The sequence below is a fragment of the Phasianus colchicus genome, chromosome 25 (assembly GCF_987193195.1).
Source record: "Phasianus colchicus chromosome 25, bPhaCol1.hap1.1, whole genome shotgun sequence".
In the NCBI taxonomy this organism is placed as follows: domain Eukaryota; kingdom Metazoa; phylum Chordata; class Aves; order Galliformes; family Phasianidae; genus Phasianus; species Phasianus colchicus.
The window spans coordinates 1,694,647-1,721,501 of record NC_143460.1 but is presented as its reverse complement, the minus strand read 5'-3'; the positions used below and the strand labels follow the sequence as shown (position 1 = coordinate 1,721,501).

Below are 26,855 nucleotides of genomic sequence, written 5' to 3'. Positions count from 1 at the left end.
GGAGAGAGGCCAATGGATGCTGGGAGGTGACACCGTGGGAAGGGGGACGTGGCCACGTGCTGAGTGTTTTGCTGAGTATTTCCCCCTCTGATGCTGTGGGTCTGGGCTGTCCCAGATGGAAGCTGCAGCTCTGGGTGCAGGAATGCTGGCCCAGCCCATGGCAAGTGTGCAGCTGGACCCATGCTGCATGCTGGAGGCTTCTTGCTGCAAATGCTCTGCATCCTTTGGTGCTGCCAGTCAGTGATGATAGGATGCAGTATTGCATTCGAGCATCCTTACATCGGGTATCTCCCAGCTGCTTGTGGGTGCTTCTCCAGTCTCCTGCTCCTCTTTGGCTCTCCCTCAAAACTGGGGGAGGAGAGGTGTTCCCAGAGCTCAGCTCCTGCCCCCTCCCCAGCCACAGGGCCCCACAGGCAGGGCACAACACTGTGCTGCTGGAGGAGGGAGAGCAGCCACTGCATCCCCATCACCGCCTCCTCCCCTGCTCCTTTGCCATAAAGGAGTGTTTTGACTAAATGGATTTTTGCATGGAGACAGCAGGAGCATCGTGGCAAATCCACTCCCTACAGCAGAAGGGGGGGGGGGGGGGCTATGAATAATGCAGGCACTAAAAGCTGGGGCTGCTGAAGCACTGAGATGCTCACTGCTCTGCTCTGCCCTGCCCCAGCCTCCCCCACTGCCACTGGCCTCTTTTTCCAGACCATTAATTAAAGAGAAAAAAAATATGTAATTGGTGTTGCCAGCGTTTGCATAATGGGTGGAGGAGGGCTCTGGGGCTTTCACCTGGGCCGCTTCTGTGTTGCTATTTTGGAGTGCAGAGAGCCCCAATTAGCTTTAATAAACTGGAAGCGGTTGCAGACACTGCTGTCTGTCCTTAGGGCAGTTTTCCAGCCTTGCTAGAGTTCCCTCCTTGCTTTTCCCACCTGCTGTCCTGGCTGCATCCCGCTCCCATGCCCTGTGCTCTCCAGCCGCTGCAGTAATAAGTTCCTCATTATGCCCTAATTGGCCGTATCCTTTGTTACCTTCCTCGTTAGTGTGATTTAACGGAGCTGCTGCGTAACTCAGCCACTTCTGAATTGCCATTGATTTCATCTCCTTTCCTATTTATTTATGGACCCATCTCTTGTGCCACCTCCTCATCCCATGCATGCAAGCAGCGAGCCCTTGCTGGTGGCAATGTTTGTCCCCTTATTTTTCTGAGCATTGGTGTTGCTCAAAGCAGATAAATAAAGAATGAATGCATAGGAAGAACCTAATGCAGACCCCTCACTGCTGCCCTGGAGAAATCCCAAAGCTGGATTTTGCTGCAGCGTGCTGGGAAGGGGTTGGTGCTGCAGATGGTGAGTGCACACTTGGACCCTCGTGTCCAACTGTGTGCAGGAGCATGCAGTGCTGTGCGAGCCTGGAGCAGGATGTGCATTTCTGGGAGCCATCGCAGTGTCATGATGCTGTGCTGGCCCCAGCACTGTCACACAAGTGTGTGCGCTCCCGCTTGACCGCACCGGGCTCTTGGAAGTCTCTGGTGTTTGCAAACTACAGCTTTGGTTGGAATTTCTCCTTCTATTGCTATGGAAACTGTAATTAAGCTGCACTGGCTCCATAGGCACAGCCACCATCCCCGGGCAGTGATGTGTCTGTCCCGCTGGCGCTGCCGGCTGCTGCCCGCCGAGCTGTCCGGGAATCTGTTTATCCAACTCCCTCCTCTCCATCCATCTGGCTCCCCAGATGGGAAACAAGCAGCAAATTGGCCCAGTTTCTTCTTACTGGAGGAAAAAAAAAAAAAAAATAGAAACGTCTCAGCCATTTGGGAGCATTGGGAATGCAGTGAGCAGAGCCCCCGGCCCAATTGGATCAGACCCTCTCCGCCAGTGGGCTGCAAAGGGACATCATTTTGCTGGAGGGACTGAATCCTCCCGTCCCAGTGGCTCCTGTCCTCCTCCTGCCCCTCCCCATTGCTGTAATCTGGGGAATCTCAACCCTCTGCTAATTGCTCTGACCTTTGCTTGAGCAGGGATCTTCCAGTGGCAGGTGAATATCAGCTGTGTCATTTGCTATGCAAATCGACACCATCAATTACATCCTGAAGGTCCTGCAATCTTTAATTTTCTCTCTCATCTCTCTCTCTTTATTGGCATCTGTGGTAATGCTGGAGCAGGAAGGCCTTGGCTTTTTGGAGCTGGGAACCCAGCAGCTACATGCAGGGATGCATCCAGCTGCCAGCTTCTCCTTGTCTCTTTTAATTTTAATTAGCTGCTTCTGCACATGCCCCAAGGCTGGCTGGATGATTGGCTTGGAAGGTTCTCCCCAGCCCAGAAGGAGGAACCTGGGGGTCTCTGGGTATGGAGCGGGGCTGCAGGGAAGGGAATGAATCCTTTTGTGTGGCTGTGCTGCTAATCCAGGGCCAAAGGGCTCTGCCAGGGCTGTGTCCCATTAATGACTCTTCCTAAGTCCTGTATTTGACCACTGGATGAGCAGAGCCCTTTGCAAAAAGCCAGCAGTGGTGCTTGAAGTGATGGCTGTGCATGGGAACGGTGGCAGTTTGAAAATCCTGAGCCTCTGGATAGGGAGTTCATGCCCATTGGGGATGGGGTCTGATGTGGTGTGGATTGAAATGGTGGGTGGGAAGCAGGGGTGAGCTGCTGAGATGCTGGATGAGAGGGAAGGATGCACTGACAGCTGCAGAGGAGAGGAAGGGTACTGGGGAGGGCTCATGTGCGTGCCCCCCATGGTGGGGACTGTGCTCCCCATGCTGATCCCCAGGCTTGGTGCAGCCACTGTGGGACAGCCTCCAAATGTGGGACCTCCCATGGGGTGGCTCTGGGTGGGTTTGGAGAACATCAGCTTCTGTTGGCGCAGCTGGGTCAGCGCATGGGGCCACAGGGGATGGCACAGGGAGGAGTGCAGGTGGGCTGGGGAGCCCCATGTCTGCACATCGTGGGGCTGTGGGACGGGGCTGTCCCCACGGGGTGGGACTGGAGGGGTCTCACTGCCGGGCTGTCTGTGCTACAGGCGGTGTATGCGTGGCCCAATCCGTCAAGATCCCACGGGAGCCCAAGCCTGGAGAGTTCGACAAAATCATCCGCCGCCTCCTGGAGACTTCCCACGCACGGGCGGTCATCATCTTCGCTAACGAGGACGATATCAGGTGCAGAGGGGCTGGGAGGTGGGCGAGGATGTGCAGTAGGGTGGGACAGATATGTGTGCAACACGGAGGGGATGCACCTTGCAGTGTGGCACAGCTCTGTCAGGGCTGACTTCCAGCTGGTCACCTGGCTGCTTTCTGCCATTGAACTGCAGCAACACAGAGCTCAATAGAGAGAAATCTGCGTTCTGCTGGCTCTGTAAAGCCTCATCCCCACCAGTGTAGATTCTGGAGACCCCTCCTTGCTGCCCATCAGCTCTGCAGCCATGCCTGGAGCTGATGAGCAGCTCCACAAATGCAGCAACATCTTGCAGCTCTTAGAATCATAGAATTGTTTGAGTTGGAAGGGACCACTTAGTCCAGCTCCCCTGCAATGAACAGGGGCATCTTCAGCTAGATCGGCGTGCTCAGAGCCTTTCGTGTTTATGGAACTCTTGTTGATGATGGAGCAGAGTGATTCACATGGAGCTGCCCCTGATTTCCTAAGTATCTAATTTATTAATCAGCAAACATTATGTAAATGTGGGTAAACTGCGATTTTAAATCAGTTTACATCAGATGTGCAAATGCTCTGAGTTTCTTCCTTCCTTCCTTAATAGAAATGTCTGCAAACGTGACATTTACGTGGCTGTGTGTTGAGAAACAGGGGATTTACCTTGCTGTGCAAATGGCAAGCCCCATTAACTGGAGTTTGCAAGCATTTACCCATCCAAATAGGATTATATTGGGTGAAGAGAGGTTTCCACACACCAGCTTGCACGTGGCAGAGCATGGCTTTAACCAGGGCATGGCACAGCCCTCATCCACGCCCTGGCAGTGCTGGATGGCTCTCTCCCATTCTCAGACATGCTGATCAGAGCTGGGAGCACACAAGCTCTTCAGTGCTGCTGAATTCATTCCTGCTGCAGCATAACCTGATTTTTTTTTTTTTTTTAAGCTTAATGTTGGATAATTAACGGGGAAATTCAATTACCAGTCAGCAAATATGCAAATGGGGAGAAGCAGCCTGTGCCCAGGCTGGAGAAGATGGAGGGTGTTGGAGTGGAGCAGCATGGTTTGCTTTCGTGTATCCAGTGTGTGTGGTGCTGATGGAGTGTTGGGAATGGGAGATGCAAAAGGGTCTGATCCCCACTCCCATGCCATGCTGCTGTCTCTTTGGGATGGACACAGAGCTGTATCCCAATCCTGAGCAGCTCCCGTTGCTTTCTCTCTGCAGAAGAGTGCTGGAAGCGGCCAAGAGGGCGAACCAGACAGGGCACTTCATCTGGATGGGCTCAGACAGTTGGGGCTCCAAGATCTCCCCAGTGCTGCACCTGGAGGAGGTGGCTGAGGGCTCTGTCACCATCCTGCCCAAGCGTGTGTCTGTCAAAGGTAAGAGGCTGTGCTCAGTGGTTTGCTCATCTCCTCGCTAGCTGTCCTCCTGATGGCATCCCATCAACCACAAGGTTTGTGCTAATGCTGGCTTTGCATTTCCCACTGCATTGCCCCCAGGTGGATTTCCCATCTCACCTCCTTCCTTTGCTTGCGTGGGACGAAACCACCTGCAGTCTTACTCTTCCCAATTGCTCCCAAACATTTCCCTCTGCTTGGCGGCTTTGGGGCCGTGTTGAGCACCTCCCTGCCAGCCCAGGGGCTCACCCCCTTTCACCTCTTCCCTGGGCAGGTTTCGATCGCTACTTCTCCAGCAGGACACTGGACAACAACCGCCGCAACATCTGGTTTGCTGAATTTTGGGAGGAAAACTTCCACTGCAAGCTGAGCCGACACGCGCTGAAGAAGGGCAGCAGCATCAAGAAGTGCACCAGTAAGGAGCACGGGGATGCTGCGGGGTCATGTGGGGTCTGTGGGATCTGTCAGGGGGGACGTTAGAAGCGTTTTGCTTGCTTTCCCTTTATGACCTCTCAGCTCATCCATGTCCTTGTTGTTCAGGAGCTGCCAGCCCAGCTCAAGGAGCAGCGTGGCAATTGGTGCTCCATGAGTGGTGGGCTCGGTTCTAAGCGGGCTTTTGGGACTAAGCAAAAAAACCGTGTGGGAATGATGCTCCAGAAATGCTCTTGACCATCCCTGTGTGCTGTGTGTATGCATGGAATGTGTTTGGTTTGTGTGTGCTCAGTCCTGGTCCCAGGGCTGCTCACTGCCTCACACAATCCATGTGCTTCCCCCTTCCCTTGGCCCCATCATCTACAGGCACCACATCACCCAGATTTTGGGCTAAATTCTGCATTAGTGTTCAGACGCCTGCCTTTTTCTCACCTTGTGCTTGGCAGAAGCACTGCTGTCCTGTGAAAGTCACAAAGCCAACAGCTCCTATCTCACCTGAGCAGGCCTCAGACGAGGCACTGCTGGCAGAAAAATGCATCTGATTGTAGTGTCAGTAGTGTGGTAGGAGGTGAGCACACCAGGGCACGTGCTGTTGTGCTATTTGCCCTTGTCTCCTTGCAGACTGCTTTGCTGATGCACCCTTGTGCTGCTGCAGGCAGGGAATGGGGCATCCTTGGGTGCTTTGACCCCAGCAGAGCTCAGTTCCAGGCTCCTGACCTTCTCCTTAAGCCCCAAAGGGTGTTTTTAGCCACTTCCAGCTCAAGCGGGCTTGTAGGGATTAATGCAGCAAACAAGGCAAACAGTGGATCTGTCTTGCTGACAGAGCTGCTGCCGAGGTGATGCTTGGAGGCTCAAGAAGGTGACATGTTTACTGAGAGATGGGAGAGATTTACTGCCTGCCTGGCACCAGCTGAAGACAGATAACAGCCTGGCGGCTGGAAGGCTGCAGCTGGCAGGACGTGAGGACACGGACACGTCCCCACATCCTTGGGAGGGACCTTGGTGCCTGGTGCCATGGGGTGGACAGACCTGGCCTTGCCTGTGCAGTTTGATCACAAAGGGGCTGTTTTTTTTTTTTTTTTAAATCTCCTTTCACAGCTGTAGGGACAGTGTTTGCATATCCTCACCCTTGAAGGTGTTTCCCAAAGGATCTGATTTGGGGACGCCTCTCTTGGAAGGGCTTTTTGGGGAATGCCCAGCACTGAGAGATGCATGAGGAGGTCTTGCAAAGCACTGATGTCTTCATCTTCATAGTAATGTAGCATTTAAGCAAGCGATATTTCAGGGCCAAGGTATTAGTGAAGGCAGCTGAAACCATGACATGGCAAATGTCCTAGGGACTGTCTTTAAATTATCTGAATTTGTCAGGAAATAAATGATCTCCTGAACACTTGTTTGGCAGATGAACAGAGGGGAAAAAATGCAGGGCCTGAAGTAAATAACCAGCCCATGCAGTGCTGTGCACTCTGCTTTGCAAGGCTGATGCAAACACCCATTTGGGGTGGTTTTGCAGTAGAAGTTGTATGGACTTTCCCCATCAGCTTCTGGTGTGGGAGGAGCCCAAACCATGCAGAGAAATGGCAACTCCTCTTTGCTTTTGCATCCCCAAACCAGGCTGCAAAGTGCCCGCCACCAAGCAGGACAACCTACCAATCCCCCAGTTCTTCCCCCAGTTTTGTTCCTCTCCAGTCTGTCCCCAATATGGCATTGGTTTTTTGTGGCACCCGCTGGCTGTTCTCCAGCACAGCCCCAACAGGACAAGCGGGGCAGGATTTGCCCTATTTGTTTTCAGTGAGATGACTGCTCCTGCAAATGGGGCAGAGATGGATGATACCTGTGCTTTCCTTAAACCCTGCAGCTTCTCCATACTGGCTCTGTGCTGAGGTCTCTGGCGGGCTCATGAAGCCCAAAGGTGTGGGTTTGTTTTGCTCCTACCAAAAGCTGGTGTCAGTGATGTGCTCAGAATTACTGCTGACCTGAAATCATCCTCCACTGGAGGAGAAAGGCCCTCGGAGAGGTGCCCGCAGAGGCCCCTCACGCACTTGAAAATTAATTATCAGCCCTTTAGAACAATGCACGACCCTGCTGTTATAATCAGCGAGGTCACATCCCTTTTGCAGCCCCAATCGACAGAGGGATCCACGGAGATTTATTGTCTCCGCTTCGGGAGCGCGACATCATGAACCTCAGCATCCTGCTCCGCATCGTCTCCTCTCAGCATCAGCCCAATTCCCATTGCGGTGGGTGGGCTCTCGGGGACACCAGTGGGGCTGGGACACCCCCAGGGGCTCAGCGCCCGCGTGCAGTCTGTTACAGCCTTGCTTTAATGGGTAATTATCTTGACAAGATAGAGTGGCTTGTCTGCGTGCTGAGATGAATGTGGGGAGAGGCCCTACGTTGAGGGAGAAGATTAATAGCCCCTGTCAATAATGTGGAAGAAAGGATAACTTGACGGGTTTCGCATGAGTAATCCCCACGTAGTCCAAAAGCATTTTTATAACTTTGAAGAATGGGCTATAAATCCCTCTCCTTGATATCATCTTTTCTTGTTGGTCAGTTCGCTATCAATTTGCCTTAGTCTGCTGTCAGCTGCACCTTCGTGTCTGGGGTGTTTCGTTCCCATCCCAGCATGGGGACATGGGAATATCCTTTCCCATATCCATCCTTTCCGCTTCATGGAACCAAGATGCCCTTGGATGGAATGCTTGTGCCTCTTTGGAGGATGAGGACTGTGCCTTTTGCTGGCAGAGAAGCTCTCCTTCCATCTGCCCGGGGTCAGAGCTTCCTGGTGCAGCATCACCTCACGGGAGACACTTTCTTAGCTGTAATTAACAGCATGTTACATCGATCGATGTCTTCTGCTAAATGATGAACATGTTTCCAGTCCTATTAAGGGTGGTTATGACAGGAGAGGCAGGCAGCTGTTGCTGGCAATTAGTGGGCCCTTGCAGCATCCTGCAAACGGGGCTGGCAGGGGAGGCTGTAGAGTCAGCGAGAAGTGAGGCTGCTGGGGGGGACACGAGGGGCACAGGGGGATGGGGGAACTGGGAATGTGACAGAGGACACACAGTGTGGATGGAGGGCGCCTGGATGGCCCCTTGGTGCCAATGGTGGAGGGGGTGAGGATGGGATGGTAAACGCATCTCAGCCCTATGTCCTGCCCAGGGATGTGGGCTCTCAGCTGCATGACCCATGAGCAGCACTGCTTTTGTGTGTCCGCAGACAGGGAGCGGATTGGCCAGGACTCCTCATACGAGCAGGAGGGCAAGGTGCAGTTTGTCATCGACGCCGTCTATGCCATGGGACACGCTCTGCACAACATGCACAAGAACCTGTGCCCCGGCAAGGTGGGGCTGTGCCCCAGGATGGACCCGGTGGACGGCGTGGAGCTGCTCAAGTACATCCGCAACGTCAACTTCTCAGGTCTGGGGCTCTGGGGAGCCAGTCCTGCTTGCTGGGTGTCCTCTGCTATGGGTGACGCGGCACCCACAACTTGCTGCCTTGCATCGCTGCTGGCAGAGGTCCCACAGCATCATGCTGCTGTGCCCTTGTCTGTCCTCAGATCTCTGGAAGCGCATCTTTTCCTCCGCTCCACCTCTTTAATAAACATTTTCTGTCTTGTCCTCCTGATTGTTTCTGTTTATCTCCTCTCTGTGATCTCCTCTGCAGTGTCTCCTATTTATTTTTCCCTCTTGCTTGGTTTTTCTCTTCCCTCCTTTTATTAGTGTTTATCAGTTGACTTAACATTAAAACTATTTCTCACTCTTTCTTAAAAGAAGTGGTAATATGGCCATTGTAACAGCACTCCTTACATGGCACCACCAATGAATTCCAGCTCTTGGTGGGACTGCTGGGCTGATCTGCATCTCCCCATATGGTCCTTGCAGCAGCTCAGGCTCAGAAATGGTTTCCTTCCTCCCTTTCTCCCCTTTCCTTCCTCCCTTTCTCCCCTTTCCTTCCTCCCTTTCTCCCCGTTCCTTCCTCCCTTTCTCCCCGTTCCTTCCTCCCTTTCTCCCCGTTCCTTCCTCCCTTTCTCCCCGTTCCTTCCTCCCTTTCTCCCCGTTCTTTCCTCCTTTTCTCCCTTTTCATCCCCACTTCTCTCTCTTTTCCCTCTTTTCTCCTCTTTTTCTTCTCCCTTTTCTCCTCTCTATTTCCCTTTTTCTTTCATTCCTTTTTTTTCCCCGGAGCCCAAGCTGGCACTGTCCTGGCTGCTTGCAGCAAGTATTCCATGCTGGGGTGAAACACCAAACCTTTGGATGCTATCACTCGTGGCACTCTGTGCTGCTGGGAGCTCTGGGTGCTGAGCCGTCCCTCTCCTGTAGGCATTGCTGGGACTCCAGTGACCTTCAATGAGAATGGAGATGCACCTGGACGTTATGACATCTACCAATACCAGATCAGGAACTCCACACCTGAATACAAAGTCATCGGGCACTGGACTGACCACCTCCACCTGAAGGTAAGGCAGGGGATTGTCATGTAGCATCTGAGACTCGAGGGACACGTGGATGCAAAGTCAGGCCGCCAAAGCTGTGGTTTGGAAAACTTCAGCAGGTTTTTGGCTCAAGCATCAGCTGGAGCACTTCTTAAATGAAGAAAGGCCAAGGGAGCCTGGAGAAGGGGTGCTCTGGGGAGACCTCATTGGTGTAATAAGCCATAAGACCTCATAAGCTTCGGTACCTAAAGGGAGCTTATGAACAAGAATAGACCAACATTTCACATGTGATAGTGATAGGACAAGTGGGAATGGTTTTAAATGAAAAGAAGATGATTCAAGTTAAATGTTAGGAGGAAATTCTTTACTCAGAAGGTGGTTAGATCCTGGAACAGGGTGCCCAGAGAGGCTGTGGTGCTCTATCCCTGGAGGTGCCCAAAGCCATGGATGGGGCAGCCTGATCTGCTGCCAGGCAACCAGCCCATGGCAGGGGTTGGAACTGGATGGGCTTTAGGGACCCTTCCAACCCAATCATTCTATGAGGTGACATGACCGGTGGGCCTGGTGCCATCTCGCCCCACAGGTGGAGAACATGCTGTGGCCGGGGGGTGGGAGCCAGCTCCCCAGCTCCATCTGCAGCCTGCCCTGCAAGCCTGGCGAGAGAAAGAAGCTGGTGAAAGGCATCCCCTGCTGCTGGCACTGCGAGCGCTGCGATGGCTACCAGTACCAACTGGATGAGTTCCACTGCAAGCGGTGCCACTTCAACGAGCGGCCCAATGAGAACCACACCAGCTGCACCCCCATCCCCATTATCAAGCTGGAGTGGAGCTCCCCATGGGCTGTGGTACCCGTCTTCATTGCCATCGTGGGCATCATCGCCACCCTCTTCGTGGTGGTCACCTTCGTGCGCTACAACGATACGCCCATCGTCAAGGCGTCGGGGCGGGAGCTGAGCTATGTCCTGCTGACGGGCATCTTCCTCTGCTATGCCACCACCTTCCTCATGATCGCCGAGCCTGATCTGAGCACGTGCTCCTTGCGGCGCATCTTCCTCGGGCTCGGCATGAGCATCAGCTACGCCGCGCTGCTCACCAAAACCAACCGCATCTACCGCATCTTCGAGCAGGGCAAGAAGTCGGTGAGTGCCCCGCGGTTCATCAGCCCCGCTTCCCAGCTGGTCATCACCTTCAGCCTCATCTCGCTGCAGCTCGTGGGCGTCTGCATCTGGTTCATCGTGGACCCGTCCCACTCTGTCATTGACTACGAGGACCAGCGGACTACAAACCCCCACTTTGCTCGGGGCATCCTCAAATGTGACATTTCGGACCTCTCCCTCATCTGTTTGCTTGGGTACAGCATGCTTCTCATGGTCACCTGCACTGTGTATGCTATTAAGACCCGCGGGGTCCCGGAGACCTTTAACGAAGCCAAACCCATCGGGTTCACCATGTACACTACTTGCATTGTGTGGTTAGCCTTCATCCCTATATTTTTTGGGACGTCGCAGTCAGCAGAGAAGGTAAGGGAGGTGGAGGGGAGCAGTGTGCCTGGTGGACCTGTGGGCTGCCAGGAAGGGGCTGAGCAAGGAGGGATGCTTTCTCATGAACCATAGAATATCTTAAGTTGGAAGGGACCCATAACACGTGGTCTTGCTGGCTTGGATATCATGGTAGGAAGTGTTGATTTGAAGTCTCTTGCTCCACTTGGAAGGCTTTTTTTGTGATTTTCCTCATTCTTCCCTTCCTGTCTTTCTTGTGTCATTTCCCCTCACCCCCTTTTTCTGCACACTGTAGTCCCCATTGCCCCTCTCTGAACAAGGCTGGTGGGGGCTGTCTGCTGCTGGGTGGGGAGGATGGGCCCACGGGGCAGCTGGGGACTGGGGGGCAGGACCAGGCCCAGTGTCATTAGCACCAAGGAAAAGCAACCCTGACCACTACCTGTCTTTTCTTCTGTGCCAAATCAATGCTCTCTGAAATCCCCCAGAGCTGGGAGCAGCTGGAGATGAGGGAAGGGAGGAGCAGAACCCCTCAGCACTTCAGTGGAGCACACGGCACCTTGTGCCTTCTCACTCGATTACCGCCTTGCTGTGCTTTTAATTAACACCCGTTTGTTTGACAACATGATGCTGACAGCAAATTCCTCAGCGTGGCTGCGAATCACACAAGCTGTGATGGGACGTGTGGCCCTGCTGGAGCTCTGAGTGCCGCTTTGCAGCACTGTGCATGGGGACAGGATGGGCAGTGTGAGCAGTGGGTCTGCTGAAACCCATCACCCCATCTGCCTGCCTCCCTCCCTGTGCTGGGGGCAGAGCGTGCTCTATCAGCCTGGATGAAACCCATGCTCAAGTGAGAACAAAGGAAAAAATCTCATGAATGAGAAAAAATCCCCTTTGCCTGCCAGACAGAATGGGAATCGCGTTTGTGCTACACGCGAGCAGCTCGCGCCTGCCAGCCCTGCGCTGCCTGCAACAAATAAACCTCGCTGCTGCTATTCCCTACAAATCCCTGGCATCAACATCCCCAGGGTGATTGCCACTCGGATTCCCCTTCTGGATCCATCACAATTAGGGTAATTATCCCCTGAGTGTGTCCCCATTGATGCCGAGCCGCTGAAGCAGTGCATTTTGGAAGCACGTATTACAAGAGGGCTGGAGTTGGCTTGCTGCAGATCTTTTGCTGTGGGCACTGGGCTTTGCACATGTCCTGGAGTGCTGGCTCTGCTCAGAGCACCTGAGTTTGTACTCGCACCTTAAGCTTTGCCTCAGCTGAAAAATCCCTTACCAAGCCATCCTGCTCTGGCTAGAGTAGTGAAGGAGAATTAAAGGAAATAAATGGAGCCTCTCGCAGCATTTCCATTTTGATGAGATGGCAGGGGAGATACTAACAAGAAAGCAGGTTTTTTAAGAAATTATTGCAAAACAAAAGCTCCCTTAAAGCCGCCTTAATGTGCTCGGCATACTGTGGGTAATAAAGATGGAAATGATAATGATTGTAGATTATGCGCAAGGTTGCTCACCTCTTCACTGCAGCTTGTCATGGGATAATTTAGGGCTGCCGAAAGCTGGCTGTCAAGTAGCAATTCGACAATAGGCTGTGCCTCACTTCGGGGGCTTGTAACGTGCAGGGCTCCTCTGTTATTAGGCTGCTAACAAGCTGATTAGAGGCGGAAAAAGCGATGTTCCCAACTCCCCTTGGATGTGGCTCTTTTTCTCAATGCCTGTCGCTGCCGAGCTGTCCCAGGAGGGTTGGTGGTGGTTCGGCTCAGTATGAGGATGTGCTGCTGTAGGTGCCTTTGTGGAACATCCGTGGGGTGGGGTGGCTGCAGGGAGAGGAGCAGCCAGACGGATCAGGTTGGGTGCTGCTTGGTGCTGCTGGCCTCAATGTTTCCACTTTGGTTTGTGGTTTGAGGGAGAAAAAGGTCCAAAAATGTCACTGTGCAGCCTGCATGGTGGGGTGAAAGCTGGAGGTGTTTGTATGGGCATTGCTCTGCAGCGGTGTTGGCGTTGCATGGGGTGCTCTATGGGGTGCCCTCAGATCCCCATGGGAAGGGCCAACCTCTCCTCTGCCCCAGTGCAGCCTGGACTCATCTCCATTGCTGTCCCTGCAGAGCACAGGATGGGTTTTGCTGGAGTTTTTGGGATGCTGTGGGTCAACCTCTCAGCACTGCCCAGCCCGTCTAACACAACCCCAAATGCGGATGAAAATCCCCATTTTCCTTTTATTTCCCTTTGCCTCGTGCCCACAACTTTGCATGGAGGTGGCATATTATTACAACAAGTCCCCCAAGCCTTTGCTCAAAAGAACCTCTTATCCCCACCGATCCCAGTGGATTACAGAAATAGCAAGAACAGAGGATCTAAAGAAAGAGACAATTTCCTGCACTGATAAGGCAGCAGCTGAACAGCGGTGTCATTGTCTGGTGCTCTGTTTATCACATTTGCTTTCAGCAAGGGAAAAAGAGAGAGAGAGAGAGGATGAATAAGGAGTGTCCAGCAGTTTGCTTAGTGCTGCTGGGGAAGGGATAAGTGGGATTTTCCTTCCCCAGCACCCACTGCAGGGGCTGAGATTGATGCTGCTTGCACGGCTTGCTCGGCCTCTTGCAATGTGTGATTATTGCCAGATGATGCTGAACGTGGGTCATTGGTGCCTGGGTGTGGGGATCTGTGTTGGGTTATTTAGGGCTGATGAGTTTCCTGGATGCAGCAGCATCTTGGCTCAGAAAAAGGCTGGTTTCTCGGATCCAAGCAGTGAAGAAAGGGATGCTGCTGAAGGGGGGAGTGTGGTGTCTTCTGCCACCACAGTGCTCATCTCAAAGGGCTTTAGGGGCAGCTCAAGTGTTCTTAATGGTGGGGCAAAGGGGAGCCTTGGGTGGGAACCCCACTGAGAGACTGGGAACCAAAATTGCAAGACGTGGTCGTGTTGTGGTGTGGCAAAAGGTTCAATGTGAAGTGCTTTGTTGTTGCCTTTAGCCTCCAGGCTAAAATATTCCACTTTGAGCCAAAAAAGGGGGCTTGGTCTGGTGTGACACCAGCACCAGCAGTTGAAAATGGGGCTGTTTGTAGCAAATGGCACCTTAGGGCGAGGGCAGCTCCTGTGAGACCCCCAGAGTGCTGTTGGGGGGTAGGAGGGGCTCTGAGCAGAGCTCCCTGATTGCCGAAACACCTCCAAATTTGGAGGCACGGGTGGGAGTCAACAGCATGGAATGTAACACGGGAGCTGCAAAGTGAGGCTCCTCTAAAAGGCATCTGCTGGAGAGCAGTGGGCCGGAGAGCAGAGCCATCCATGGTGGGATACAGGGATGTCACATCGAGCTTTGGTGGTCCCCAGGGCAGGGGTTGGTGTCCTGGAGCTGCTGACCCAGCACTGCTGGCAGTTCTGTTCCAGGACACTTGTGGGAAAGCCTGGAGAGCTTCAGCCAATAAGAGAAGCAAGAGTAGGGGGAAAAAAAATAAAATAAAGGAGCAGATATTCTGGCACAGAGAGCTGTTTTGACTTTTCCTGATGAAGTGACATTTTTATTTCTAAAATCTGCCTAAATTGGCTCTGTGTGCATATAGGGAGAAGGTGGAACAAACAAACTGGCGCATGTGACAGCAATAGGTTTTATTCTGGGGACAAACCAAACTTTGCAGTTGACTCACTGCAAGTTTTGGTGCTTTTTTTGCTTTTGTGCTGAGTTGGAAGACTTTGGGGGTTGTGTGGTTCCTCTTAAAAGGGGTGGACAAAATAAGAGGTTTCTTTGCATGGTTGCACCTGGGTCCTGCAGGTCCTGGGGTGGGATGGCAGCCCTGGCCAAGAGCTGCTGCCTCCCACTGGCTCTCACGAATGGGACAGAGCTGTCTCCTTGTACCTTATCTCTTCAGAGCACTATAGGCCTTCAATGCACTGAGGCAACTTCTTGCTCCTGGGGCTCCAGAAGATGCTGGCAGGAGCTGGGGCACACCAGTGGGTGCCTCTGGGTTCTGCCCCCCACATCCCATGAAACTGCAGCAGAAGAAACGCCGCGCACCAAACAGCTCTAGGATAAAGTTCAGAAAGTGCATTAAACCTCTTTGTTAGCGATCTGCAAAGCAGCCCTGGTATCTGTGCACAGCTGGAGTAAAACAAACAGTGTGTGCACGTGAAGACCTGGAGCTCACTCCCTGCTTAGCCAGGGGAGACCCAGGCGTGAGCCATGCAGCATAGGAGGGGATGCTGATGGAAAGGGGGTGGGTGAGAGGTGGGGATGGGAGGAGGGAAGGGATCCTTTTGCCTCTCGTCGCCGCCTGTTTCAGATGCCCCTGGCTTGTGAGGAGACTGCCAAACACTTTCCATAGAAAAATGGATTATTCTACAGTCAGATTAATGGGCTTTCATTTTGCAAAACATCTGTCACTGTTAGTCCTGGACAGTGAGCGTGAAATTAGTTTTGACTGCAGAAAGGCAACGTCGGTGTGTAATATGTGACTTACATGACAACAGCCCACGAACCAGCTGGGGAGTGGGGATTACCTGGTGGGAGGTGGTGGGGCTGTGGGGTGCCCAGGCCCTGGGGATGAAGTGTCCTCCCTGTGCCCATCACCATGGCACCAGAGACACCCATTTCCCTCCGCATCCCCGTGAGCCGTGGTGAACTGAGCTCATCCCTTTGTCTTACAGATGTACATCCAGACCACGACGCTCACCATCTCGGTGAGTCTGAGTGCCTCAGTGTCCCTGGGCATGCTCTACATGCCCAAGGTGTACATCATCCTCTTCCACCCGGAGCAGAACGTCCCCAAGCGCAAGCGGAGCCTGAAGGCGGTGGTGACGGCGGCCACCATGTCCAACAAGTTCTCTCAGAAGGGAGGCTTCCGTCCCAACGGAGAGGCCAAATCAGAGCTGTGTGAAAACCTGGAAACACAAGGTAATGTGGTTCGTGGTGGTGGGGCAGCTGGAGGCTGCAGCCATGCTATGCTGCACTGCGTGAGTGCAGGCAAGAGGCGTGCTCTGCTTATCTGCAATGGGAGAGAGCATCATCTCCTGCCTATTGGCAGAGCAGATTCCCTCTCAGTTTGTTTATTCCCACTCTAGAAACACAATTTTTCATCACTGTAGCCACATGGATAAGATAGGACTTATCCTGCCCACTCCCTCCATCCCCTCTGCAAGCCCACGTGTGTTATCCCATGGGAAATGCTGGTGGGTGGCTGGAATGGGAAATATGCTGCCACTGCTACATGAGACACCACGGCTTGCTGAAATCTGTGTGCTTGCAATGAGGATCTGAAAAAGGATCCTAATAGGAAGGCTATTAGGGTCTAATGGGAAGTCCATAGTAGGGTCTGATGGGAAGATGGGTGCCCCCAGAGCCCAGTTGGGGCTGAGGCTGTCCTGGGGACACAGCCACTGCTCTGATGTGGAGAAAGAAGCCTGGGAAACCCCTAGAAAGCGAATGTGTGACTGTTCTGCATTTGGGTTTCCAAAAATAGAGCCCTGCAGGAGGAATAAATGGTTGGAGCCAATCCTGTTGAGGTGCTTTGAGAAGAGAAATCTTATTTGGGCTAAATCTGAGAAAACCGCCATAGAAATACTAGCATTCCTCGTGCACCACCACAGTTTCTGGATTCCAGCATCAGTGGGATGGAGACCAAACTGCTATTCCACAGATTTCCTTTGTAATCCCACTCTTGCTCCTTTTCCAGTCTGAGCTATTTCATATCCCTTGGCATCATCTGTACAAGCCACGTGTTCACATCTCCCTCTATGTATCTCCATGGGCAGTTTCTCTGCTTAATCCACTCTTTTCATCTACCAGCGTGAGCTGTGGAAGGCAGCTGTGTGGTCAGAGCCCCTTTCTCTCCATGTTGGAAGTTGCTTTTGTCAGATGCTGCCACAGCTCCTTGTGGTCTGTGGTCCCACCCCAACATAGCAGTGGGTGAGGGTTCCCCTCCCACCCCCTTTTGTCTGTGGGCTCACTAGGAGCAGAACAGCCCCCGTTTGGGGAGCTCCCCATGACATTGCTGTCAGTGGTGCTGTCGGAGCACCAGCACATCACCTCCCTTCAGCCAAGAGCATCTCACACACAATCCAACCCCACGTCATTCCCATGTGCTTTCTGCTGCTGTGCTGAACATCCTTCTCCCCGTGGGACTCGTAGCAGCAGCCTCCAAGGCTGAGATGTGCTGGGAGCAGGGAGCTGAGCTCCTGTCTGCTGTGTCTCCAGCTCCAATGTGTCGCGCATAGGGAACTGGGGAGCTGGGTGTGCAGCAGTGAGCAGCAAGCCTGGCATGACTGCTGCTGGTGCAGGAGGCACCGAGGGGCTGTCAGTGCCAGGCAGAGGGGCTGTTCTTCGCTCTGTCACCAGCAGGTCACATATCCTTAAATAAACAACAGAATGAATAATTCACGGGGCTTTGATACGGGCAGATTGGCTATGAAAACACTGCAGTTAACAAATAGCTCTGTCAGCTCTAATTTCTTATGGCCTATCTAATTGTTATCTGGGAATACCAGTCGAAAATCCGCAGTGAGGTTCATTTGTCAACGAGGCAGCAAGACAGAGGGAGAGCATAGAGTGGGCATGCACGTGTCCTGTGTGGATGGCAGAGCCCATGGGTTGCATAAAGGACGCCTCTGTACTGCTTGTAGGGCCCTGGCATTCCCCGTGTCCTTGGCTGAAGGTGTCTGCTGTCATCTGTGGGGATGTTGTGGAGTGGGTCCTGCAGAGCATCGTGCCTGGCTGCAGCACCAAGAAGAGCCAAAAGCTGTGAATCGCTGCCCACAGCTCTCCCTGATCTGTGTTGCAGCCCAAGGACAGCTGCACAGCCCTGCAGGGAACCGGACAATTTCTTATTTGGTGGCATTTTCCTGGCTCTGGGCTTGGCTGCAGCTTGCCCAGTGCATCTGGGACACATGCGGCTTTGTAGCCATTGCTCCCTCCTGTGTTTGTCTCCATGCTGAGGGCTGGTGGCTTAGGGAAGGTGATGGTGAGTTTGTGTGGGTGTTCGCCAACCTTGGATATGGAGTGCAGTCATCTCAGGCTGGGGCTGTGCTGGCCACGTGCTGCCATGCACTCCTCTCTCACCATCTGCAGAGCAGGACTGGGGCAGGAGGAGATGCTGTGAGCATGGAGCACCTGCAGCTCTGTCTGCAGAGGATAGGTCATGTGGCTGGGGGGGACATCCTAGGGCTTGTGGACTTCAGGATGGTCTGTCTATAGGGCTCAGCCTTTCCATCACATCTCTGTGCCATCACAGGAAGCCAGCACTGGTTGGATCCACGAACAAACCGCACGCTGTGCATCCCACCAGCTTCTCCCCAATCAGATCAGGGTCATGGGATGGGATGAGGAACCACAGAATCATTAAGATTGGAAAAGTCCAACCCCATGCCCAGTAACTGTGACTCTCAGAGCCACATCCCTGCTGTTCTGAACCCTTCCAGGGATGGTGACCCCACCACGTTCCTGGGCAGGCGGTGTGCAGCACGGTTGAGCAGATATCACCACCTCGGCCCAGCTCACCATTGTTTCTCTTTTCAGCACTGTCCACCAAGCAGACCTACGTCAGCTACAGCAACCATGCAATTTAACTGCAGCGATCACAACCGCCTGGCACAGAGGGAGGCTGCGGGGGGAGCCGACCCCAGCGCTTACAGCAGAGCCCAGCGGGGAGCAGGACAGGGAGGTGACAGTGGGGTCCTGCTCTGGGCCGGGCTGGGGGCTGAGCTCCCATTGGAAGATGATCAACAGCAGCAAAAAATAAAATAAAATCAAGAAACAATCAAAATAAAGCACCGACCACCGTGACGATGCATGCCTCCCCATGGAGGAACAGTGGAGCAGAGGGGATGGAGCGCGCGGAAGAGGGGACAGACTGCGGCGAATCTTTGGGTTTTTTTCCTGTATCTTGGCAAAAAAAACCAACATTTTCCCTGTTCTGGAATTCGTGAGGTTGTTTGTGGTTGTGCAGAACCTTCTGTTTTCTTTCTTTTTTTAAAATTTTTAATAAATTCTCCCGTTTTCTTTTGTTCCCATCTTCCTCCGTCCCCCTTCACTCTCCCTTCTCCAACCAAATTCTCTATGTTGCAAAAAGGAAAAAGAAATAAAAAATACATAAAATTAAAAAAAAATAATTAAAAATAACTGGAGAATGAAATAAAAATAAAGTAAAACCTAGACTGTGTTCAAAGTGCTGATTTCTATAGGTGGTTACTTAATGTATGTGATGACCATATGGATTGAAATATGTCTGCTTTATGTACCGACCAGTCAAAAAAACAAAAACACACACACATACACAAAAAATTACAAAGTTCAGTGCCTGGATGTTTATGAATTATTCGATGACTGTGTAGAGCATGATCATTTTTATACGAGGAGATTTCTAATAAAAGACCATGGTTTTGCACTCGGCGTTTGCTGCCTCTTGGTGACTGTTTGGTGAGGGAGTTGGGGTGGGGGGAAGGTTTGGGATGGGGCTCAGCATCTTTTCTCTGTGGGTGGATCCATGTGTTGGGATGGGGCAGGGGCAGAAGATGGCTCAGCATCACGTCAGGACATGTGCTCATGTCTTGGGGTGGAATCTGGGGCAGAAAGGGATGAGCTCTCCTTGTTTGCCCTTTCCCCAGGGTGGCTCTGTGTGCACAAAGGTATTTCCCTCTTCACAGGTGAGATCAGCTGCACCCCCATCAGAACCCAGCTGTGTTAATTAGGTCTCTGGTTCACTGCAGCCCTGTCCTTCCTGTATGGAGGATGTGGCCCCAGTGCCAGCCTTGGGAGCAGCCCATTGCACCAGACATGTGGTGTCCAGCTTTGGAGGGCTTTGGGGTTGTCGCTTCTTGTGCCTATGTCTGTCTGCTTTGGGAAGGCACTTGGAAAGGCAAGGTAATAATGAGTGGCTGCTCCAAGCTCCTCTTTGTTGCTGAGAGCAGATGGGAAGTGGGGAAAGGAGGCATGGACAGGTGCTGCTGCCCCAAAGAGTTGCCTCCAGCTTTGGGGCAGGTCGTTGCTTTGGGTGCTCTGCAGCAGCTGGCTGGAGCATCCCACACTCAGAGGCAGATTGCTCCCATCCCTTTAGCTGTGTTCTTCCCATGTGAAGTTATCCAGTTGTTTTGGATGTTTCTAGACCTAATTGCAGCCCCTAGTCCCACTCCTGTGCCTGCATCCCCCAAGGGAGGTCTCAGTGCTGCTCTGAGTGCTGCAGGGACCGTCAGCCGTCAGCACTGCACAGCTCCCTGCCAACGTGGGGAGGGCAGAGCACGGCTGGAAGGCAGGAGGTAGGGGAGAAAAAAGGGATATAATGAAAAGCCTGGAACTTTGATAAGATCACACTTGTCAAAAGAGCTCCTCAGGAGGAAAAATTGCTCTGCTCCTGCTACATCCATCACTGTCTGATCGGATGCGAAATGCTGCTTGGTTCAGAGGGCTCCCAGAAAACCTGAGTTGATGTCTCTGGCTCTGTTTCTGTTTCTGAGTTACCAATCTGCTGGTTTTACAAGCAGCTTTCCACCCCAAACTCTGCCTGACAGTGACGGGGACGGCTGATCCCACCTTAATTACAGCATCCCTCTGCTCCTATGAGGGATGCTCTCCTCCCATGTGGGATGCTCTGAGTACTCCAGGGGAGATGTAAATGGAGAATGCCTGCTGGCACCCAGCAGATCCCCATGCTCATTTGGTCTCTGATGATCTGGGGAGGCTCAAGTCACAGCACAGAATCTGGAGATAGCTGGGGAGCAGGAGGGAGACCCAAGCCAGCCCCATGCCCAGGCAGCTGTTGTAGCAGAAAGGGATCTGAGCTGTACTAAGGGTTGGAGGGATGGTGGGCTCTGGACTCCAAGGGCCAATCCCAAAGTGGTGCTTCTGATGCTTGAGCAGGGCGTCACTCGGCCAATTTTTGAATGTAGTTTCAAGCAGATTCATGTCCCCCTCTTGCTTCAGGCCCTGTTTGAATACAATAGCTACCCTGATTTCTTGATGGATCTGGTGGAGTGTTAAATCAAGAGAGTCCTCATGTGGGCGCTTATTTTGGTGTAAGCATGCTTTGCTGCAATTCAGTCTTACTCCTTACAGACTTGCAGCCTAAAAGATGTAAAGACGCTCTTAAGCAGATATGCAAAATATTTGCACAAACCCAACCTCGCTGGTCTTGGAGCAGAATTTTAATTGGCCCCATTTTTATCAGCTCAAAACCTACCCTTGCTGGCACCATACCTGCACGCCGCTAAGTAGACCTGCATCCCTCCCAGCGCTGGCTGCGAGTCGGTGGCAGATGCAGTGACCTCCGAACACGGCTGGTTAATTTTGTATGGCATTTCATGATACAGTGCCGCTTAATTCTAGACGCTTATTTGATTATGAAAGCTAATTAAAAGGGAGCAGTCTATCAGCAATTGAGATGGATATAGAGCGCTGCAGATCTGGGCTGCAGTGCTGCTATCTGCAGAGGCTGCAGGGGCATTTTCGGGAGCTAGCTGGCATCTCTTAGGATCTGATTTCAGTTTTGCTTAACATATTGGAAGGCAAGATAGATACTGAGTGTTCTGGTGGGGGGAATTCCTGGTTTTTGTCACTTTATGTATGTATTTTTGGTCCCTGTACTGAAATCTGTGCTGCTGTTCTACTTGCCTCTATCCCAGCTTAAAAGCATTGCTCTGATTTTTCCTTTATTCTTATGAAGGACTGTTGAATTTAAATAGCACTAATTGCTCAAGTTCCCCCCCGGGTTGGCCTGCATGTTTCTTCACTTCTAATGGTAGCTGAGAAATGGGGGAGGAGCCCACGGCAGCGCTGCCTCCCTGGTCCACCTGCTCATATCTCATCCTCCACCTCCTCCTCTGAGCTCCCCCTCAATGCTTTTGGGATCCCTTTCTGTTGTGTGTTAGGTCCTGGGGTGTGCGTGCATGCTTCACCCCAGCCTGTGTGTGATGGAGCCCATCATTAACTCTGTTCTCCAAGAGGCAAACTACAGACTTCAGTGATGCAATTAGGCCAACTCCATAGGAGATGGAAAAACAAAATCATTTCTCTGTAGATTTCTCAGCCTCGTCTCTCGGTTGCCCACCAGCTGGGGCTGGAGCCCTCCTGTTGAAGCCATAGCAAAATTCATGTGTAAGCAAATCTGGAAGAAGCAGATGGATTGGGAAGGTGGAGGATACAACACCAGCGGCGTATCCCTTGCTCCAGGACAGGTCTCCATCCATCTCCTCTCCCACTGGGAGAACTGCACAGTCCCAGTTGGAGCTCTGAGCTTGGAGCAAGGCACAGCTTGCACTGGGAGCAGAAGGCAGCAGAGTTTGTGACCTGCTCTGTTGTGATTTCAGCACTAGGGAGCTTCACTCCCAATGAGAGCCATGGCCAACCAAAACCTTTGCTGTGGAGAATCAGGCTCTTGTAGCACCGCTGGGAGCTTTGAAGGCACAAGAGGAGACTTTGAGCACAACTTTCCTTGGCAGGAAAGGCAGGGAGGAGGCTGGAGAGCTGTGGTGAAGGCATCAGTGATACTGAGGGGATGGGCAATTCCTTGCAATCATTGGCAGATGGAAGATGCACAGTGCTGGGAGCACCCAGTGCCAATTGCTTGGGTTGCCCTCAGCACAGCACCCATGGCCATGGATGGAGATGTGCCTGTGGGTCTGCCCCAGCAGTGATGTTCTCTGCATGGCCAAGAGAGTCAATGGCAGATTGTGTTGAAATCTCACTTCAGCGGCAAAAGCTGCAATTAGCATTTAATGAAGCTTCTTGCTTTTATTTTTAGGTAACCTCCGATTCCCTGACTGTGTAATTTAGTCCTCCATTGCTTGGAGATAATTAAAGTATGTCACTATAATTTGCTTTTTTTAAAAGCCTGTAATTATGTTTTTATTGAGAGTAAAAAAGGAGAGGGGGAGGGGGAGATGAAAACAATGTTGAAGGAGGAGAAGGCTTTGGATGGGCAGAGGGGATTTCATCTTGCTTCAAGCCTTAGGAGAGCTTTTCAGGGTGCTGAGTACATCAGTCACAGAGGAAGATCTGAGCATAGGTAGCAGCATGTGGGTAATGGCAAGATGTGGAGTCTCAAGTGATGTGGAGATATGAGAGTTCTGGGTGCCTTCAAGACCTGAGTGTTCGTGCATTATGTTCATCAGCAGCATGACCCCAGCGTGTGCAAGGGCTGTGTGTGCAGGACCAGCTGCCTGGTCCTTGGTGCCATTCCCCTTGCAGCACCCTTCTGTCCTGCACTCCCAGGCACTGCTCTGCAGGACATGCTCAGCCTGGAGCAGAGCAGCTGAGGTCTCACCCTCGCAGCCTCCCACCCTCGAGACAGCCCTGCCAAGCCCAGCAAACATCTGCACACGCTGGGTGCGTGCCCACCAACTGCAGGCATCTGGTGACAGCAATGCTTTGCTGAGTGCTGACTATACCTAGGGATAGCTGGGTTTGGATTTCAGTTTTCCCACTCCTCTTGCACCCTTGTGATTAAGGGCAGTAATAAATGCAGCTCCAGGAGGACCATCTTCCCAAGCTGGTTCCTCCCAGCCCTGCTACCACATCACCAGAACTTCCCCAGCTCCATCCATGACCTGGGAGGTGCATTGCTGAAGGGAAAGTCTGCTTCTGCACAATGCAGGGTGGTGTGGCTCATGCATAAGTACTCCCTGCACAATGACCAATGAACAAAGAGGAATTAAATCAATCTTCCCAGGCCTGCCAGGACTGCACAGGCTTTGTTAGATGCTCCTTGCAGTTTGGGCTGTGTTGGCATCTGTAGCTGGTGCTGCTGGATGCCAAACATCCTATGTTCATCCAAACCCTTTGGCACTAATGCAGAATGTGCCAGCTAGAGCATCCTGCCTTGCTCCAGCCCATCTAATGCTGTGCGTGGCCTTGGGGTGAGCACTTTTCCAGCAAAGCTGCTCCCCTGCAAAGAGACCTGAAAAGAGATCTTGGCTATAGCAGGCGGAACTGTTCACCAACAATTCACAGCCTGCAAATTGGCAGGTGGAAGGGGGTTGAATATGGGAAAAAAATCAGGCTAATTGATTGGCCTGTGGCCAGTTCACAGCCAGAGAGAGATGGAATGAGTGGGATTGTTGGCTTTTTTTTTTTTTTTTTTTTTTAAGTTATTCTTGCTCAGATTTTTGAGCACTAAGAGGTTACATTTGGTTTAGAATATATTTGATTCATTAAAACGTTGATCTTCTCTGCTGAGGAGTTCAGATCTGATCCCAGGCTTTACTCCTTATCTAAATGCAAAGGTTTCTTGCCAAATATACAAAGCAGGAAAAGCCTTGGTGCTTAGGAAAAATGACATGATGAAGAGAGAATGGTGCTAGACTGCATTCCAGTGCAGGAACCCACTGCTACTTCAAGCAACATCCGCACCAGTGCGTGCTCAGCTTCCTTCTTGCCCATGCCGTGCTGAAGTTTTTAGGATGTCTTGCCCATTCCCATCACTTGACATGTCTTGGTTCTGCAAATAGCAGCCTGAGGCCCTGCAGCCAGCTCAGGTGTGAGGTGCTGTATGCTGGGATGCTGTGAAATGTGCTGTGGTCCTCTGAAAGCTCTTCTCTCTGAAGCCATCTGCTCCTCAGGGATGTGGGCTCATGGGATGCTCTCTGATGGAGCAGCACCAGCTCAGGGATTTGTGCTATTGTCTACCCTCAGGATGTGCAGTCACTGCTCTCCAGGGGTCTGAATGGAGCACAGTGATTGCGATCACCCCCTCCCCACTTTGCTTGCACAGTGCATTTGCTTTCCTCCTCACTGTGCAGAAATCCCTCTCCCAAGCTCGGTGTCTCACCACCTTTCTCGCAGAGCCTTTGTTATCTGCTGGGGATAACAAAGGGAAGGAACAGCACTTAAAACCCAATAAAACCCACACACCATCATCAGCTTTTGTACTGGTTGCTATGGGAACCCCATACATGCACCGGAAACGCTGGAGTATGCAGATGAGCTTCTTAATTAGTTCTCCTCAGTCTTTCATGCTCCTGGTGCAGCAATTTGATCATTAGATGAACATGCCACTTAATTATCCCTGGCTTAACCAAACACGAGCCAGGGTGACCTCTGGGGAGAATGGAGAGCCTTGGGAGCTGTGGGAGGGGTGATGAAGCTGAGGGCTTCTCCAGCAGCTTTTGGGCTGGGGGGGGGCTGTGCTGCTGTCCCCACTGCCCCCATAGTCTGGTTGTTTGGGGTTCAGCTGCGTGCCAGGGGCTGAATTTGTCTTGAGGAAAAGGACAGAGCTCCTTCCCCTCCTCTGGGGCAGAAATGAGAAAGGTTGGCTGGAAAATCCAAGCCCTGAGCTCACCCTCTGCAGGGTGGGCTGCAGCCTTATCCCAACACTGCTGGTCCCCAGGGGTTGGGGTTGGACTTGTTGCCTCCAGCTCAGTGTGCCAGTCCTGCTGAACCAGATGCCAGCCGTGTGCATGCGTGAGCTCTGGCTGTAAATGCTATGAGTTTTTCACCAAACAAGCTTCATTAATCGTCTAATAACCGGATTAATTAAGGACACTGAAAGTAAACAGCAAGAGTGTAATTTGCCTCTGATTGCCATGTAATTGCAGGAGTACGGTCCTATTTGCATATGCAGAAAGTGGTGTTGACAGAGGTGTTAGGACCAAGAATAACAATTTATGGAGAGCATCCATGTCCTTCTGGTGTCCAGCCCCTTTCACCCATTCCCTTCATTGATTTCAGTGCTGGTTCTCAGACTCCTTCCCAATTAGCCATCTCTCCTGCTGTTGGTGAAGTTTTCCAAGCTATTTGCTCCAGCAAACATTAATGCTCCAAGCAGATCTGCTTGGGTACATTCGCCTGTGTCCTGCAAGGGGGTGCAAGGTCTCTTTTCCACCTTGCTTTCTTGGGACTCTGTAATATGGCCATGCTTGGAAGAATTTGCCCTTGCAAGCCCCATAGACCTTCCAGTGCCCCTACGTGAAGACAGGAAAAGAAATAAAATGGGGGCACATGGTGAAGAAATCAGATGCTGTGTGGACTGGAAGCAGAGCCAGGAACTGAATAGCAGAGTCTGAGTCCCACACCATCTCTGCCTCTCACGTCCTCCACCCCTCATCAGCTGGTCTTCTTTTTTTCCGGCGCTTCTCTCTTTCCCTGTGAATGCAGACATCTGGATGGTGACTAATCTTCCAATTCTCTGCCTCCCATTAGCCTCGGGTGAATTTTCTTCTTGTCTTTGACCTTGTCAACGCTGGATCTGGGCTGCTTGAGGAATGGGAGTGCGTGGTGCTTTGCAGAGATGCCTGCACGCTTCTACCACGCATACAGGCATGGACCCAAAGGGAGAAGCTCAGAGGACAAATCCCAGCGTGGAGAACAACACAACTTGGTGGAGACCTATGCAGGTCTGTGACCCACAGCTGGCAGGATTTCTGGTGTCCCCATTTCTTTTTGCTCAAGGCGGAAGCAGCATCTCTGCTCCCCAGGTATTTCAGAGCGTTCTTTGTGCACTGATGGGCTTGGACCACATCCGTGTGCATTGTTTGCTTGAGAAAGGCACCTGCTGCTCACTTGTGTGCCTCAACACGCAATGAGGATAAGAGGCAGCAAATCGGAGCCTTTGGAGCCATTGTTTTAGAAGAGGGCTTGCTGGCAAAATGGATGGGGGCGAGTTTGCCAGCAGAACACTACCGACAAACAACTGTAAGTGCAAATGGGGACCTGGGACCCCCCTGCCTGCCTGCAGGCATCTTTCCCATCAGCTGTTTGTTTCCTTGCGGCATCTGAAGGTTTTGGGCCAGTTTCCCACAGCTCTAAGTGCCATACCTGTCCCCAACAGCTGCCAAGCTCCATTCATCACAAGACAGCGTTTTGTTTTCCTCTTCTGGAAACTCGGAACGTTTAGAAAGAAATCAGGTTTTCCCTTGAAATTCAGTGGGGAGAGAGGTGGAAGGAAGGCAGCCTTCTGTTTGTTTTGCACAGCCTTTCTGCAAGGTGCTATAAACAACCTGTCATCATATCTCCAGCGAGGCAGTTGAACAGGCTCCCCAGGTGTCT

At 52.1% G+C, this 26,855-nt stretch overlaps 1 protein-coding gene across 2 annotated transcripts in view; it reads left to right on the top strand.

The window, feature by feature from the left end:
- Positions 1 to 18,896, top strand: part of GRM4 (glutamate metabotropic receptor 4) — a 42,412-nt gene extending 23,516 nt beyond the window's left edge. For both annotated transcript variants that reach the window (XM_031605939.2, XM_090124408.1), the window contains exons 4-11: positions 3,010 to 3,145; positions 4,359 to 4,513; positions 4,806 to 4,946; positions 8,186 to 8,386; positions 9,286 to 9,422; positions 9,982 to 10,917; positions 15,536 to 15,782; positions 18,399 to 18,896. In XM_031605939.2, coding sequence (XP_031461799.1) covers positions 3,010 to 3,145; positions 4,359 to 4,513; positions 4,806 to 4,946; positions 8,186 to 8,386; positions 9,286 to 9,422; positions 9,982 to 10,917; positions 15,536 to 15,782; positions 18,399 to 18,448 — 2,003 coding nt within the window. In that variant the 3' untranslated portion in view covers positions 18,449 to 18,896. The remainder of the gene's footprint in view (positions 1 to 3,009; positions 3,146 to 4,358; positions 4,514 to 4,805; positions 4,947 to 8,185; positions 8,387 to 9,285; positions 9,423 to 9,981; positions 10,918 to 15,535; positions 15,783 to 18,398) is intronic.
- The last annotated feature ends 7,959 nt before the right edge of the window (positions 18,897 to 26,855 follow it).